Raw genomic sequence first — 16,462 nt, 5'->3', positions numbered from 1 at the left:
CCCCCCCCCGGCAAGAAAGGCAGGCAAAACTCAGCCTTTGTACAGTCTGGTTTGTAATGGGCAGCTGGGCAGTCAACACATGCCTTAGACCTGGACTACAGACACCAGTGCTGTCTCTTGCCTTTGCAAAAATACTATTTAAGAGACCCAAGATTACTGTACTGCAGAAATAGTGAAGGTAGGACACAGATCACTGGAAAGCAAGCTTCATTAATTTCACTGCTAACAGAATACTTCATCGTCAGTGTCTTCCCTTATATACCTGAGCATAGAGGCACTGCTTTTTTCTCACTGCTGTGTCTGTCCTTGACCATAATACAGTTCAGTTGGAGGGTGATACCTTCCTTATCCTGCCACCTAACATTATGAAAAGCGAGTGGCCTGATTTTTTAGCACATGAGTATTTAGCATTATAAAGCCATTCCCTGACTGTCATGGTGGATAAATGCTAGTTTTCACAAATAAACACAGCCAGACACTTGTGAAATGAATTTATTATAAGTGGAGATCGCAGTCCACCTCTCATTCAGTCACCATAGTTACCACTAAGTCTATTCACTGGCAATCTGGGAAGAGTCTGTTGTTCAGCAGGCAAAAAAGATTAAATTGGGAGGTTACAGCACACAGTGGTAGAATATATGTGATATACTTCAGTATATAGTTGAAGAAGATACCTCATTCTCCTTTTCTGCTACTCTCTTACCAACTGTTCTGTTTGAAATTTTTTGATGAAAGAGGGTTTTTTGGAAAATGCACACTCATCAAATACTCAAGTTTTGTATATTAGTACATTGATTTCAACAAACTTCTAATGAAACACAAGAATAACAGCCAGGACCATGTCAGATGGGGCTTCCAGGGTCATTTTCAATATGACATTTCACATACATTCTTCACTTAGAAGTTAAATCTATTTTGTGGCTGCCCATAACAATTTTTGACTTCTTTTTTATATTGCTGTGAACTTTCTAAGTGTAAGAGGGAGCTGAAAGAGAACTGGATAAGTGTGTGAGTCAAATCAATAACCATCAACTGATCAAACAATGTCTTTAGTATGATTTGTAACAAGTGTGAGAAAACTGGTGCTTACAGTTAGAAATTCTCACAAGAATAAATGAATAACTTAAGACAGGACTAGTATGCAGCAGGGTGGCAGCAGGGTGGCCACTTCAGTTATAACAGCTTTAAGAGCTGTTTAACATCAGGGAGCCATACAAATAAACATATGCAGAAACAGAGTTATGGTATTAGTAATCCATTATAAAAATATCTTTACTGATTTGTTCATGCAATAATGTTTCAACATTACAGTATTTCATAAGAAATAAATAGAAATTTATGAATACCATTTCTGATAGTCCCTTGGCTAAGAACTCTCAATTCTCAAATGTGAAATTAAAGCTAAATGTAACTGGTAATTAAATGTAACTGGTTTAGTGGTAACTAAAATGAGATCACAGCTTCCAGGCTTCAAGTTCAGTTTCTCCAGAGTTGTTATACCTCCTGTGGAAAATTTTTCTATCATCTTTTGTAGTAGAGCTCTGTTGTGATGGTGTGAGGAAGTTATGCTACACATGTTAGCCAAAGGTATGAATGTGACTGAAAATGAAGTATTTCTGTCCTGTTGGAATGTGAGCGGTCAGGTGCATCTGACCAAAAAGGAAACTGGAAACTGGTATGGTGGCTAGCTGGAGAGCCTGTATCCTTCCATTTATTGGAAGGAGTAAGAAAATACTAAAATGAAAGAATTCTGCAATGTATGTATTTAATAGGCTATCGGATGGTTTGTAGTACTGAGAGTGAAGTAGAGAGGCAGACTACTGGTGTGAACTTGCCTATCTCAGTAGTGCATGAAAATCACTGCTGTTTAAAAACTCTTTTGCAACCAGTGTGAAATGAGTTGAGCAGCTAGACTCCTCTCCCATGGAAATGTGTCCATGTCACAGAAGTTTACCGTCTTGGGAACTCTTCCAAGTTAAAAAACAGCCCAGCACTGGACAAGCACAAAGACTGAACTGTCCTTCTCACTTCATAGTTAGCATATCTATGTCAATACTTTCATACAGCCCTAGGGTTTAACAGGATTTCAGTCACAAGTGCTGCCAATATAGAATTTATTTTCAACTAAAAGAACTTTTTATATCCTTTTCAGTGTATGTTAGAACAGGGTAGGATGGGTTCATTATCTCCTGGCAGGTGGAAGGAAATGGAGAAAGGAGAATAGGAGCAGAAACCTGAAGAAGCCGAAAAGGAGGTGGGCAGGTTGGCCGTGGTTCTTTTGGAGGAGGCTATGGGCAGATGAGTAAGATCAAGGACCTCCAAAGACCTGCCCATAGGAGCCAAAGACACATTGTTCAGACTATGGCAGTATGAGCAGCTTCATTTTTGCAGGCCAGACAAGAACCAGCGTGACTGGAGTATATTAGAAAACACCTGACTTGAAAGACCTGTTGGCTGCTGCCACTTAGAGTAATGAAGGAGCTGCTTTTTAAAGAGGAATATATCCTGAGAAGAGAGGAGCTGAAGAAGAAAACAATTCAATTTTTCAGCACTGAAACTGCCCCTAAACAGAAGAAAGTATTTGTAAATATCCTGGAAGACACTGGAAGAGAATCGAAAGGAGATTACTACCACTGAGTGCAGTTTATTTTACAAACATCTGCTTCCTTTATATTTGTAATTTGTGTTATTCAGGTTGTATTAAAATCTTACAAAAAGCAGTAGTGCTAACCAGATCAGAGTCTTTCAGTGCTAGACCTTCAGTTTCAGTTCTGCACCCTGAGCTAGTGGCTAATTTCTCATGCTACTCACTGATAGCTGAAGTTCTTTTTCAAGGGATTTTGTCCATCAGTTCCTTTCTTAATAAATCAGTATCTACCTCTTACAGTTTGCACTCGTCGTAAAACTGATGTATCTGCAAGAAAGCCAGATACTGAGTTAAGTAATGTAATTACAACCACCACCAAGAATTTCTCATTTTTAGAGGTTTTCCAGCCCTGTCAAATTAACACTGCAGTGAGACAGAATGCATAAAGTTGTATTGCCACACGTTGTTTTGTACCTCCTGTATGGGATCTCAGTCTGGAAACTAAATATACACATACATTTGAAGTAAAAACACTAATAACTATGTCCAGAAATACTGCATCTTTTGTTTGTTTGCACTGTTGTCATGAACTGCCTTGCAATTTTTACTATTTCTGGAATGTGAACTTGTTTATTATTACTTCATGTTCAGTGATTGCTGTAACCTTTTCTTTTAGGCCTTGACCATTACCGCCCTGAGGTCTTTGAACACAGTAAAAAGTTACTGCTTCACCTTTTGATTGCATTATCATGCAATAGCAACTATCAAGCCATTGCATCAGTGCTTCTTCAGACCAGAGAGATGAACGAGACCAAGACTCTGACAGTACAACCAGCATACTTACCTGAATATCTTTATACAGGTAATAAAGCAAAAGAAGAAAAGAACACTGCATTATACTGTGAGGTTTTTGAAAGTAGGATGTCAAGGTTACTTTCCTAAAATATAACAGTTTTGATAAATTAAAGTGGTAAAGTGGCAAATATGAACAGTTCCCATTAATATTCATTCCATGTGAACTACCCTAGAGATGCACCCAAATTATTATTAGATAGCTTTCTCACTATCAAGAAAAGTTATCTGATGTAAGGCAAAATATATAATGTAGAATTTTAAACATTAATATGGCTAATAACGTCCTAACTTCCCCCTCAGGGAGCCAGGACTGCTTTAAATGAGGGCAATCACTCCTCAGCCTTCAAAAGAAATGAATAAATAATTCCAACACAGGAAGAGCAGCAAGAATATGCAGCTCAGATTTTCCATTATTAAGTTAAATGTCACACAATATACACCCTCCTTTATATTACAGATACAATTAATTTCTATCCTGAAATCTGTTTCTGCATTAGAAGGCTTACTTCAGACCTCTGCTGAGACGGGTGTTCTATTAACTTTTAGCAATTTACCTGTTTTTAAGGGCTTGGTTGGGAACAGTTTGTAGAAAGCAGCTAGCTAGATTTACTATTATCATGTAATATTACTAAAAGCAAGCATATTGTTGAGATTTGAAGGAATCACAGAACCAGTGTAGAGTTATGGATTAGTTGTCTGGGAGAGGGTGAGGAACTTCACCATACAGTGAGAAATGAAGAGGAGAGATAATCAAATTAGTGGCATTTCTGTGGTTCCTTAGGAATATAACCAAAAGTAATAAATAGTTTGGCTTTGAGAATATTACTTGATAACTGATTGTTATTTTTTTATGAGATACAAAAAAAATTTTAAAGGAATGAGAAGAAGGGATATGTATTTCAGATCAATGAATTAATTTGGCCTTTTTAGGTTTCATTCAGAATAAAGTCCATGCAAAATTACCTTGCACATGAATTTTCCGTCTTGAGTTGTGTAGATCTCTTTTCCAATGCATGTCCATGAATTATTAAATACAGAATAAAATTCTTACATTAAAATTATATTATTGCTTTTCTGCCAAAATGAAAAACTGTTTTCATTCCTATCTCTGAAAAACATAATTGGTACCCTGTGTCTGGGCCTCTTACGTCCAAGAAGTTATCAAAACTTTGTATTTGGATTCTTTTTTTATCAGTTAATATGAAGAGTGAGAGTGTGGGTGAATAGCTGTAGCAAAGAATCCTAATTGAAAATACTTCAGCTCAGGTTCATTCTATGTAGTGTTAGGCAACTAAATTAAGAGTCTCCTGACCTGCAATGGATTTTGTCAGTAGAGAGGCCACTTCTGCTCCCAGTCTTCTCACAAGGCCAGTTTTTCTGTTGTATATACAGCCTAAGATGACTAGCAGTCTAACCTTAAGAAAACAGGTCTTAGTTTCCAATTCCTGCTCTGAAGTTGTGTGGCAAGCTTTTGATCTAGCAGAACTCTTACTCAGATGCTTAACCTTAATGCTGAAAATATTTAGTATGAGTAGTCCAGTGTTTACAGTTACTAAAGGTGTTGAACAGAAGCCTTAAACATTTGTGTCTCCATTTCCATTACATTTGTAAAACTAGGACAACATCATTGTCCTAAAAATTCCACCTTGTAGAGGTTTTTTGCCTCATCAGACTAGCCCAGAGAAGTGAGTTGAACTTTGCATGCACTTAGCCAACTACAGAATTCACTTTACAGAAACACATAGTCCTGATTGTAAAATGCCATGAAACATTTATTTTTCAAGAACTGTAGCCCTTGTGCAGTAAAAAAAAATACCTTGGCTTTGGTATTTTTAATTTTATATCGGATTCTACACATTTAGAAACAGAGTACCATTTTCACTCCCATCGGCGTTTGAGGGTTGTTATGTTCTGCAGGTTTTTGCCGTGTTTGCCAGTAGAAGGTTTCTGCTGCTGACTCTGAAAAGAGCTGCTTGGCAGATACTTTCATCTGTAATGCTGGCCCAACAGTGCATTCCATCTTTATCTCCTCCCTTTCTGCTGGCAGGTGGCTTTGACTTTCTGCGGGAATACCAGTCATCTCCGGTGCCAGACTCCGGCTTGAGTTCCAGCTCCACCTCCTCCAGTATCAGTCTGGGAGGCAGCAGTGGAAATCTCCCACAGATTACACAAGAGGTTGAGGACATGGACACTGCTGCTGAAACAGATGAGAAAGCAAACAAATTAATTGAGTTTCTGACAACCAGGTAATGGAGATAAGCAGAGGATACGTTCGTACTTGAAATGCATACTTTCATGTCTTCTCTACAATTATCTGTAGCAACTTAAAAGACTCAAAGGAAGATGACTGAGCTTTTATAGTAATTACAGACTCCCATTCCTCTTTTATTGATACTTACAGAGGTAGGTAGGTACTTAAAAGCACTACAGAGTCAGGAACAACAGAAAAAAATCTTCCCTGACAGGAATAAAATGTTTAATTGACTGATAGTATGTTCAACAATGAACTAATGGAAGAAGCAACTTAAAAGACTCAAAGGAAGATGACTGAGCTTTTATAGTAATTACAGACTCCCATTCCTCTTTTATTGATACTTACAGAGGTAGGTAGGTACTTAAAAGCACTACAGAGTCAGGAACAACAGAAAAAAATCTTCCCTGACAGGAATAAAATGTTTAATTGACTGATAGTATGTTCAACAATGAACTAATGGAAGAAGACAGTTTTATTAGAATAAAATTAGGTAGGAAGTGTACAGGGCATAGTGAATGGCCATGGTGAAACTAATATTAACTACCAACTACAGCCAGCAGATCCTAGGCACAATGTTAAATTAAAAACCAGGGATTTGTTTATGCTGCTCTCTAAATGGTATAACTTATATTTTAAAACAGAGGTTTTGTAAAATACAGCATAGGAATATTTATTTACTTGTATTTGGCTCATAAAATTCTGTTCAGTTGCATGTTTTCCAGGCTATGGCCCTGGAAATATCTAACTGCCTTTACAGTTTATATATTTTAACTGATTACATTTATTTCAGATAACTCAAAGAAATTTTGCACTTTGTTATGTATTTCTTTAAGGGCATTTGGTCCACTTTGGTGCCATGAAGATATCACACCCAAAAATCAGAACACCAAGAGTGCTGAACAGCTTACTAATTTTCTGCGCCATGTTGTATCTGTATTTAAAGATTCCAAGTCAGGTAGTAAATTTTTTTCCTTTCATAACTAAAAGAATATTCCCTCAAGGTCACACTGAATGTTTATCCTGTGACTTAGTAGGTCTGCTTATGCAGAAGCACAACATATTGTATGTCTTAACAAGGATGTATGATGTATGAAAGAATTGCCTTAAAAAAATCATGTTAGATTGGACTGTTGCTGAATGTTAAACCGAACATTTCTTCAAAGCTGTTGGTAGAAAGCCTTTTGATTGATAAAAGCTACCAGATAAAAGCTCCTCTATGTCCTGTTGGTAAAATACATCACAGTTACTAAGTAAATGTACTTTGTTAAATTTCTTCTGGCAATTAAAGTTTAGTTTTAATTTATTATGTTTTTAGAGCTTAGGAAATGTACTGATTGTATTTTGAAAACCAACACAGTCACTAATTAAATATCTTCCAAAATCAAAGCAGAATGCAGCATCAGTATTTATATTTAAGATCTTATCCAAAGCCTCCTGAAGCTAATAGAAAGACTCCTAATTCAGCTTAGCTTTAAGTTTGGGAGTGTTCAGAAGTTACTGTGTTGCAGCCAGCAAGAATAGTGGATGGCTTGAAAGTTTGCCCAGGAACTGTAAAAAATTTAAATCAGATGAAGAATTTCAGGTTTTTGCTGACAAACATTTGTAGACTCAGAATTTTGGTTTTGCAGTTTATTTTCTACATTCTGTGTGAAATAAATGTAAACACCGGGAAATCCTCCCAAACCCAGACACTTCTGCATCTCCATTTCTCACAGGGTTTGCAGGATACACTACAGTGCATATCCTCCCCACAGAGTTGGTTCAGCCTGTTTATGACTCACAGTAAAGTCTGTAATTAAAAAAAAACCAAAACATACTATTCTTTTGCTTAGGTTTTCATTTGGAGCAGCATCTGAGCGAAGTTGCTTTACAAACAGCTCTTTCAAGCTCTTCAAGACATTATGCAGGTCGCTCTTTCCAGATATTCAGGGCCCTAAAGCAGCCCCTTTCTGCACATGCGTTGTCTGACCTCCTGTCAAGATTGGTGGAAGTTATTGGAGAGCATGGAGATGAGATTCAGGTATGCATGTGTACATAATGCTTCTTAGTACTGTTGATTTACTGTATACTTAATTTAAAATTACCATTTTATTACATTTACCATCTACCATTTTATTATCATTTACCATTTTTACCAATTTAAAATTACCATTACTCCATTCTGGAGTCAAGTGATCCATAGAATGTGGCCTTAGAAAAGGTTACCTCTGAGTTTACTGAATCCATATGTACCTTATCAAAGCCTTCATCAGGCTGTTACAATCTTATATAGCTCTAAAGAGAGCAACTAGAAGACATCTAGTAAATGTCACTCAAAATGAAATCTTCGTGATGACCATTTTTTCCCTTTTCACATCATTCATTTGTGCTTAAGGAACCCATCATCCTATCTGCTGATGTAATCTGGCAACGTGAAGTAGACACCACCTCATTTCTCAAATGTTAACATCTTCTGGAATAAAGAAATCCACACCATCCAGAACAATACAAAACTTACACTGACCTAATTTGATCCAGTCCTCTCTTAGTGAAATATGATGTTCACTTGGTTTAGCTAAACAGACTGTTCTCTCCTGAAATTTTACAGAGACTACTTATTGCGAGATTCAAGACTTAATAAAGAGAACCACTAGCTCTTAATAAGAAATAGACTGACATCACCTCGATATTTTACTTAGGTAATGAAACTGCCACAAGATGACAGTAATATTCTGTCACAACTGCTTGTGCAGAATTTAAATCAGTGACCTGCGAGTCAGAGGTTCTGTATGCCATTACCAATACCCTGATGAGATATGTGCCCTTCTTGCATGCCTTCATAGATCATTCAGAGGCAGAAAATAAAACACATTTGTAGTGATATTTTAATGTTCAGGGCAGTGGCATTGACATGAATGTTGTTCTTTTTTCAGGAGAAATTATAGGTTTTCATTAGATGCCTATTCCTTTTATGAACTGAAGATTTTTAAATGTTCACTGTTTTGAATGTCTTTGTTGAAATGGTTAACTTCCTACATTGATAGGGGTATGTAATGGAGGCACTACTTACTTTGGAAGCTGCTGTGGATAATCTGTCTGACTGTTTGAAGAACAGTGATCTTTTGACGGTGTTATCACGGTAAGAGCCTGTTGTCCTAACTATATCTTTTTTTTTCGGTGTCTCATGATATTAAGTGTGCAGTTCTGCAGTCTGACAGCATAAAATTATTTTGATAAGACTGAGATCATTTGTAACCTTCGGAGAACTAGACTAAGAGCACATCTCAGCCAAATTTTGCAATAGTTGAAATAATGTTGATAGAACTAACGAAACTTTACAATGCATTGTAAATTCTGCCTTGCTGCCACTTGGCTATAACTTACTTTAACATCCTTTAAAAATATTGTAATTTTTTCACCTTTGTACCATATACTTGAAAACATATCTGGGAAGAAACATGTTTTTTGGAATATTGGTTTCATACAACTTGTCATTCTCAGATGAAGTATTCCCCAAGAAGTAAATTATCATGGTTTGTTCTCCTCAAAAAAACTAGGGAGAATTTTGTCCCATGTGTACATAACCCATGGATTTTGCCAGACATGTAGACCATCTTTGTGAAACCCTTGGCCTTAAAGTAGACCTTTGTACATGGAGGGAAATTGCAGGCTCCTTCCGTAACACAGCTGTTGACAGTACTGAGGGAGATTAATGTCTATCTGACTCCTAATAGCAACAACAGAATAAGGAACGTGTTTGAAAAATGTCCGTAAGTTACCATGCTTTACATGCAGAACAAAAATACAAGAGCTATCATTTCTGAAGCTAGTAGGCAGGGTGCTGTGTATTATCCTGCAATGGCAGAACACAAGTATTGCCTTGTGACAGGGTAGAGGTGGGGAAATACAGCTTCTACTTTCTAAACTAAGAGCTTTTTATCTTTCTTTAGTGCACATTCCAGGAAAGAGCAAGATGCAGCAGAAAATAAGAAACACTCCAGAAAGCAGTGGGATGCAATATTCTTTACCCTGACACTATTGATTCCATAAGATCCTCTTCAAATATTATAGACAGTAGGGACTCATAGTATATGAGGTAGGGTATGAGGCAGGAATGGGACCAGAGAGTCAGGAATTAGCTGTTCTCCAGAACAAACTTCCCTTGCATGTATCAACACAGCATGTTCATCTGTATAGATAATTGATAAGGATTGTTTGGATCATCACATGATAGTCCATGAGGAGGCATCAGTCACTGAAATTGAAACACCTCCGCTTTCTGTAAACCATCTTGAAGAGATCTTAGGATGCAGGCAGGGGAGGATGCAATGACAACAAGGTTTCTGAAGGACCTGTACTAGCAAGAACCTAGGCAGCCACATGACGGGTTTCTTGAGGATAATGTGGCGTATTTGTGATTTTGCTTAAGATACGCTGTTTTTTCTGCCCACAGTTCTCACATTAGCCAGTAAGCCATTGTGCATTTTGTGTGCCAGCTGTGCCAAGTTCAGGGTTTGCTCCACTGATGAGGGCATTTTAAAGATGAAAATTGTTTTCAGTTCTACCATTGCCCCATTATATGGGCACTTCCACAAGTCACTTCACAGCTCTGTATCTCTTATCCCCATGTCGTTCTTACCTATCCAGACTGTAGACTATCCTGCTCTGGTTTGGTGCAGTGCCACGTGAACCTCACTTCAGTCATGTCTGTGGGAACTTCTAAAAAAAAAGGCAGGCTGCAATAGACAGTGTGGTGTTTTACTTTTCCTATTTAAATATTTATTTACAGTTTGATAAATAATTAACTTGCATCCAATATGTACAAGTTTCAAGCTGTGCATTCACACATTGCAATGTATGTTATATATTTTGGGTTCAGTTCATCTTCGCCAGATTTAACATCAAGCACCAAACTGACTGCAAACCGGAAGAGCACAGGACAGCTGAATGTGAATCCTGCAAGCGGTAACACAGCCACTGCTGAACGAAGCAGGCACCAGAGGAGCTTCTCTGTACCCAAAAAGTTTGGAGATGTGGACAAGTCCTCGGACCCACCGCGCAGTGCCACACTAGACAGAATTCAGGCGTGCACCCAACAAGGCCTGTCCTCTAAAACCAGAAGCTCATCTTCTCTAAAGGACAGTCTCACTGATCCATCCCATATTAACAATCCAACCAACCTGCTGGCCACCATCTTCTGGGTTGCTGTGGCTTTGATGGAATCAGATTTTGAGTTTGAGTATCTAATGGCATTGCGGTTACTGAATAAACTTCTGGCTCATTTGCCACTAGATAAAGCTGAAAACAGGGAGAAGTTAGAGAAGTTGCAAGGGCAGCTGAAGTGGGCAGACTTCTCAGGGCTTCAGCAGCTACTCCTGAAAGGATTCACCTCCCTTACTACCACTGATCTCACACTACAGCTTTTTAGTTTGCTGACACCAGTGTCTCGAATATCCATGGTGGATTCCTCTCAAGCTATAGGTAAAACCAGTATACTTTCCTCTCTTTCAGTTTCCGTTGCTTTGACATTTGATGACAGAATTAGGCTATCTGCACAAAACCAAAAATGGCATTTTTTCGGTCTCTTCTAGTATAGCATAATGTACTTTTGCTTTGAGTTGGGTGGGCTTTTTGGAAATTTCATAACAATATAACATGTTTCTGAAAAGTGAATCTATTGCACAGTAAGGTTTTGGAGGAAAGCGGTCATGTATTATTTCACATTTCATTTCTAGTGCTTAGCAGCATATAAAGTTTCTAAGTGCTGACAAAATAAACATATGTAGGGAGATACTGTGAAATTTTCTAGAACATATTTTGGCTAGTTTTCCCACTGAATTATTTTCAGAATATCACAAATTATTTGATACTAAATTAGTGCTTCATGGGATTTTTCCTAGAAATATAAATATTGAAAACTTTTGTACACTTTTTAGATAAACTACAATAGCACATTAGTGAGTGAGGAGAGAGGCCTGGGTTATAAGGAAATAAGGTAACATTTTGAAATTCCCAATTATTTAGTTGAGGCTGTGACCACTTTTTAATTATATTTCTTGAAGAGAGTTTCTGTATTGTTCCAGATGTTTACTCCTCTGTCTCAGTCAGAAACACAGATATTAAGACAACTGTGCAGGCTTCACAACTAAGTCATAACAAGCTTAGACACAGGGTAAGGGGATGAATGCCATGAACAGCCTGCCCATCTCTTAAGCACCTGTGTGGTGCCTGTGTTCCGGACTTCGGTTGGGCAATTCACACATGGGCTGTGACGGTACCATTTGGAGGTATCTTCTTCTTTTCCCTGAGTATAGAGGAAGCCTAGGGAAATTACACTCCTAGCTTAGGCAACTTGTTTAATTGTGTAGAACGAGTGGGAATGAATGGTTAGCAAGATATTTTCATAGATCAGATTCTTTCTTTTCAAAAAACAGATTGTGTCCAGATACAATTTCTTGACTTCTGAGCTCTGAGCTCCCACCTGAACTGGAGCAGCTTTTGTTACAGCTCCCGGTTACAGTTGCTGTCTGTAGTTCATCAACTACCTTGAGCTATGAGTTGGTGCAGAAGAGCTGAATCCCAGCTCCAGACAAAGCCCTTACTCTAATGACAGCAGCTGGCACTTGACACAGGAGCCATCTCCTAGCTTCAAAAACACCATTTCAGTAGTCTCATCTGACCAGTTCTATCAGAATTTTTATTTTTTATTATTATTATTATTATTGTTACTCACCAGCGATTCTCATAAGACAAATGTGACCAAAGCTCCTTTCCTTGCTTGCTCTTCAGCCCGGCTCTGGCTGCCCGCCATCCGCTTATTATTATTATTATTATTATTATTATTATTATTATTATTATTAACTTAAACAGTACAAAATGATGGAAGCTGTGCCTGGCAGCCTGACCAAAACAGTTGGTTTTGATAAATATTCATTTATCAATACTCACTAAATTTCTTCTTGTGTTTTAGCAGCAGTAATGAAAATGCCACCAGTTAAGACTGTCAATAAGCCCGTTAAGTGGAAAAGATAAACATGCTCTCTAACAGGAATAAAATACATACTTTTGTGAGATATTTTATCCTGTAAATACCTGTTTGTGCAGTAGTCTTTGCAGAAATAGGTTCATGCTTTGTAACAGTACTGTTGCCTAAATGATATACTGGATTTTCAAATTAAGGCCCCTTTAAGACAAATGTGGCATGGCCAGTGGCATGAACAACTTGACAGAGTCTGTGTGAGTTTACAGCTAATGTAGTATTGAAACCGTGGTCTCCCACAAAACACCAACTTGAAAATCACTGTGGCTCTTGCTGTCCAAAATACACATTTTGTTCTGTATTTTCCTATTCTAGGATTTCCACTGAATGTTTTGTGTCTCCTGCCCCATTTAATTCAGCATTTTGACAGCCCAAACCAGTTTTGTAAAGATATAGCCGAAAGGATTGCTCAGGTATCAAAGTTATTTGCTGTTTTGTTCATCCTCAAACCCTGTAAATGCAGTTGCCTTGTTCTTAATGTGTTTTCACATTTATATTTAATTAGGTTTGTTTGGAGGAGAAGAACCCCAAGCTATCAAATCTTGCACATGTCATGACTCTTTATAAAACACACAGCTATACAAGGGACTGTGCTACCTGGGTAAATGTGGTTTGCCGTTACCTTCATGAAGCGTTTGCTGATATTACTTTGAGTATGGTTACGTATTTGGCTGAGGTAAGTTTCAAAGATTTTTTACTGTTTTGACTCTTCTGTTGCCTAACAACCCAAGGAGCTGAAGTCTGTGTGCAGCTTACTGTGGGCTCTCTGTAGCTGTTATTTATAATTAAGACTAAAAAGCAGAAATTAGCAGGAAGAAAGGGAATTACTGTAAGAAATCAATATTGAACACTAAAACAAAAGCCAGCAAAGGTCTCCAGGGCTGATGCATCTTAAAGCAGCTTCACTCATCAGCTGGTCAGATTTTCCACTGTGAAACAGAGAAACTGGACAACATTTATTTAGATCCCACTGAGGAAAATAAGAGAAGGACTAATTCCAGAAGGGGTTTAGCAGCATAAATAAGATATCATCTGCTATATAAGGATCTGGTTCTTGATACAAATTTGTATGCATTCCTCTAACACTGAATGGGATCATCTTGCTGCCCAGGTTTTCCCTGGTGCTCACTTACTCCCAACATTTCTCACACATGGAGTATAGAGCTGATGCAGTGTTGTGACTGGGGATCCAAGGCTCAGTTCTGCTCTTTAGCTTAAGGTCACTTGATCTTCTGCCTCCTGTGTCAGATCAGTGTCAGGACACCATTTTCTTGTAGAGTTCTCAGATTTCTCCCTTCACTTCTATGCTGTAGTGAGATGCCTTCAGTCTCCCCTCTCATCCAGGGAGAAGGCAGTTCTGTATTAATGACATAAATTCACTAGCTTCTTTAGAGCAGCCTTGTTTTTTGGAGCAGATTCGTTCTCCCCTCTGCCAGAGGATCTACAGAAACTCTGCAGGCATCACTCATACAGACTATCCACAGATCTTCAAGAGCCTGAGAGGCCAGGCTGTGCTCCCACACTCACTCAGACTTCAGAGCAAACTTGGCCCTGCTGCCTCAAGCTGCAATTCCTCACCTTGTTTGCACATGAAGGCTCTAAGTAAACAGTCATATCAGATCTTGACTGATGGTGAAAGCCATGACTCTCCTGTAGAAGACTAAAAGAGGACCCTGAGCTTTTTCAGTCTGTTTTCAAACTCAGAGACTCTGAAGAACTATTAGCTCTTCAAACACAATGACTCTGAATTCTCCAGAGTCAAATGTCTTCTTCACAGCAGAAACTTGTGTTTCTAACAAACAAATGCTGTAAAAATTGAGGTTTAAACTCTTTCTCCTTTGCTTTCCCAGCCTTAGGAAAGTGTTTGCCCCTCTGTTTTCCCTTCAGTGCTCTATGTACAGTTACTAGTGCTGCAGCACCTCCACAAAAGCCATTGCACGTGATCTCGTGCCCCTCCAAATGGGCTTAGACATGCATCTGGAGACTCTTTCTTTGCACTTCCCCCTTGCTGTAGATTGGCACCACGCTACTATATTAACAAGTCAGGCAGGTTTTTGACTGTAATTAAGGCACATTCTTCACATAGCACCATCATCGCAGGATGACAGAGTGGTAAGCACAACTTCCTTTCTGTATTTACATTGACTGCAGCTCTGTTGAGTCATGTCTGGGAATATTTGTATGGGCATAGGGTAGCTGCCAGTCTGGAGGAGGAGAAAGAGACAAGAAACCATGTTGTTCAGCCTGCTGTGGCCATGAAAAAGATTTTTCCAGCATTCAGAGTATGTTTCCCCTTTTCTTCTTAGTTAATCCCCAGACCAGGATAAACAATGTGCTCCTGTCTCCTATAAACTGACTGTGGGATAAACTGTCAATAGGTAAAGCCAAATGGGTTAACAGCCCCACTGGGCAATTCGCAGTTGAATGTTATAGCCATTGGTTACAGAGCCTCGAGCTTTAACAATCCTGGCTCAGTCCCCAGTGCTTGGGCCTGAGGGAAATTGTGAGACATGTAGTGCTTAAGAATAACAAAGGAAATCTGTGTTGCAGCAGTGACCCCTCCAAACACACAGGTATACCTTCAGAGGGGACTTTCTACCACAAGTTATTAAGACTATCAGAACAAATGCTCTCAGCAGCAGGTAAAAGCTTCAATTATGGCCATTCAGACAAAAATTTGCATTTAACCTATTTGATGGCAGGTAATTGCTTGTCAGCTAGGGGTATGATCCTGACATAAAGTAAGACATTTCAACTGTGTTCTTATCCAAACCTTACAGTGACAAGCATTGCTCCTTACTCAGTTTTACATATTACAGCTCCATCCATGAAAAATGATCATTTCTTCTAGAAAAATACTTGGGGTTCTCAGTCTACAGATGAGCAAAAATCACTATTTAATAGTGTGGTAGAACTTCGAACCTCCACTACCAAAATCAGCATACAAACACATTACTGAAAGCTTACTTTGATTTTATGTTAAATTTTTGTGTATTAATTTTTTAAAATCAACCTTGTACCATGAGAGCACAATCATTCTAGGAGCATATCTGAATTGACATGGGTCATACGTTAAACTAGTGATTCATTAAGTCCAGGGTCATGCTTGGACTTAAATAGCTAACACCATTAATACAGAAGGGACAAGAAACCACATAGTGGATAGTAATGTGCTCATGGTAGATGTTTCCTCCTCCTCCGTGTTAGATAGAGGATTGCTTGTGATAGAAGCATGAGCATTCATAACCTGTTCAAAACCAAGGAATCACTAGAGATTAAAACATCTGTGTTACAAGAGGAAGCATGGCCTAGATCAGGCATTATCCCACTAATGGCTTGTCTATCAGACATGGCTTGTGAAATGCCTGCTTTATTTCCTCAGTGGACACAGAAAACATTTGTTTGACTGACTAACATAGCCTAAGAGCTGAGCATCTCTTCTCACCTGCTGCCAGATTTGGAGGGGCAAAGGGAACTGTCTCCTGTGGTAGCACCCCAGCAGCCGCATGAACCGGCAGCAGCCAGCCCAGGCAAGGCAGCCCTTGGAGGAACAGGCTCTGCTCTCCACTTAGTTCTAGGTTAGTTGCTGCTTCAGGAAAGGGACAAATGTTGCTAATGGAGTGTGGATCTCTAATCCCAGATAAGACCTGGATAGTTACCACACACTAACAAGAGAGGAATCCACAATTATTCAAAACAGTTCATATGGACCAGAGTAAAAAAAAAAAAAAAAAAAAAAAAAAAACAA

General features: G+C 38.6%; 1 protein-coding gene across 1 annotated transcript in view; it reads left to right on the top strand.

Annotated features, from left to right (window-relative positions):
- LOC103907945 (protein furry homolog) overlaps positions 1 to 16,462 on the top strand; it is a 187,804-nt gene that overhangs the window by 131,218 nt on the left and 40,124 nt on the right. Inside the window, exons 39-46 of the mRNA XM_019474859.1 lie at positions 3,264 to 3,449; positions 5,490 to 5,688; positions 6,530 to 6,651; positions 7,529 to 7,716; positions 8,720 to 8,814; positions 10,555 to 11,156; positions 13,030 to 13,127; positions 13,220 to 13,390. Coding sequence (XP_019330404.1) covers positions 3,264 to 3,449; positions 5,490 to 5,688; positions 6,530 to 6,651; positions 7,529 to 7,716; positions 8,720 to 8,814; positions 10,555 to 11,156; positions 13,030 to 13,127; positions 13,220 to 13,390 — 1,661 coding nt within the window. The remainder of the gene's footprint in view (positions 1 to 3,263; positions 3,450 to 5,489; positions 5,689 to 6,529; positions 6,652 to 7,528; positions 7,717 to 8,719; positions 8,815 to 10,554; positions 11,157 to 13,029; positions 13,128 to 13,219; positions 13,391 to 16,462) is intronic.

This window comes from Aptenodytes forsteri, unplaced genomic scaffold (genome assembly GCF_000699145.1).
Source record: "Aptenodytes forsteri isolate BGI_AS27 unplaced genomic scaffold, ASM69914v1 Scaffold155, whole genome shotgun sequence".
Taxonomy (NCBI): Eukaryota; Metazoa; Chordata; class Aves; order Sphenisciformes; family Spheniscidae; genus Aptenodytes; species Aptenodytes forsteri.
The sequence above is the reverse complement of the archived record's forward strand: the minus strand, read 5'-3'. Positions and strand labels throughout refer to the sequence as shown.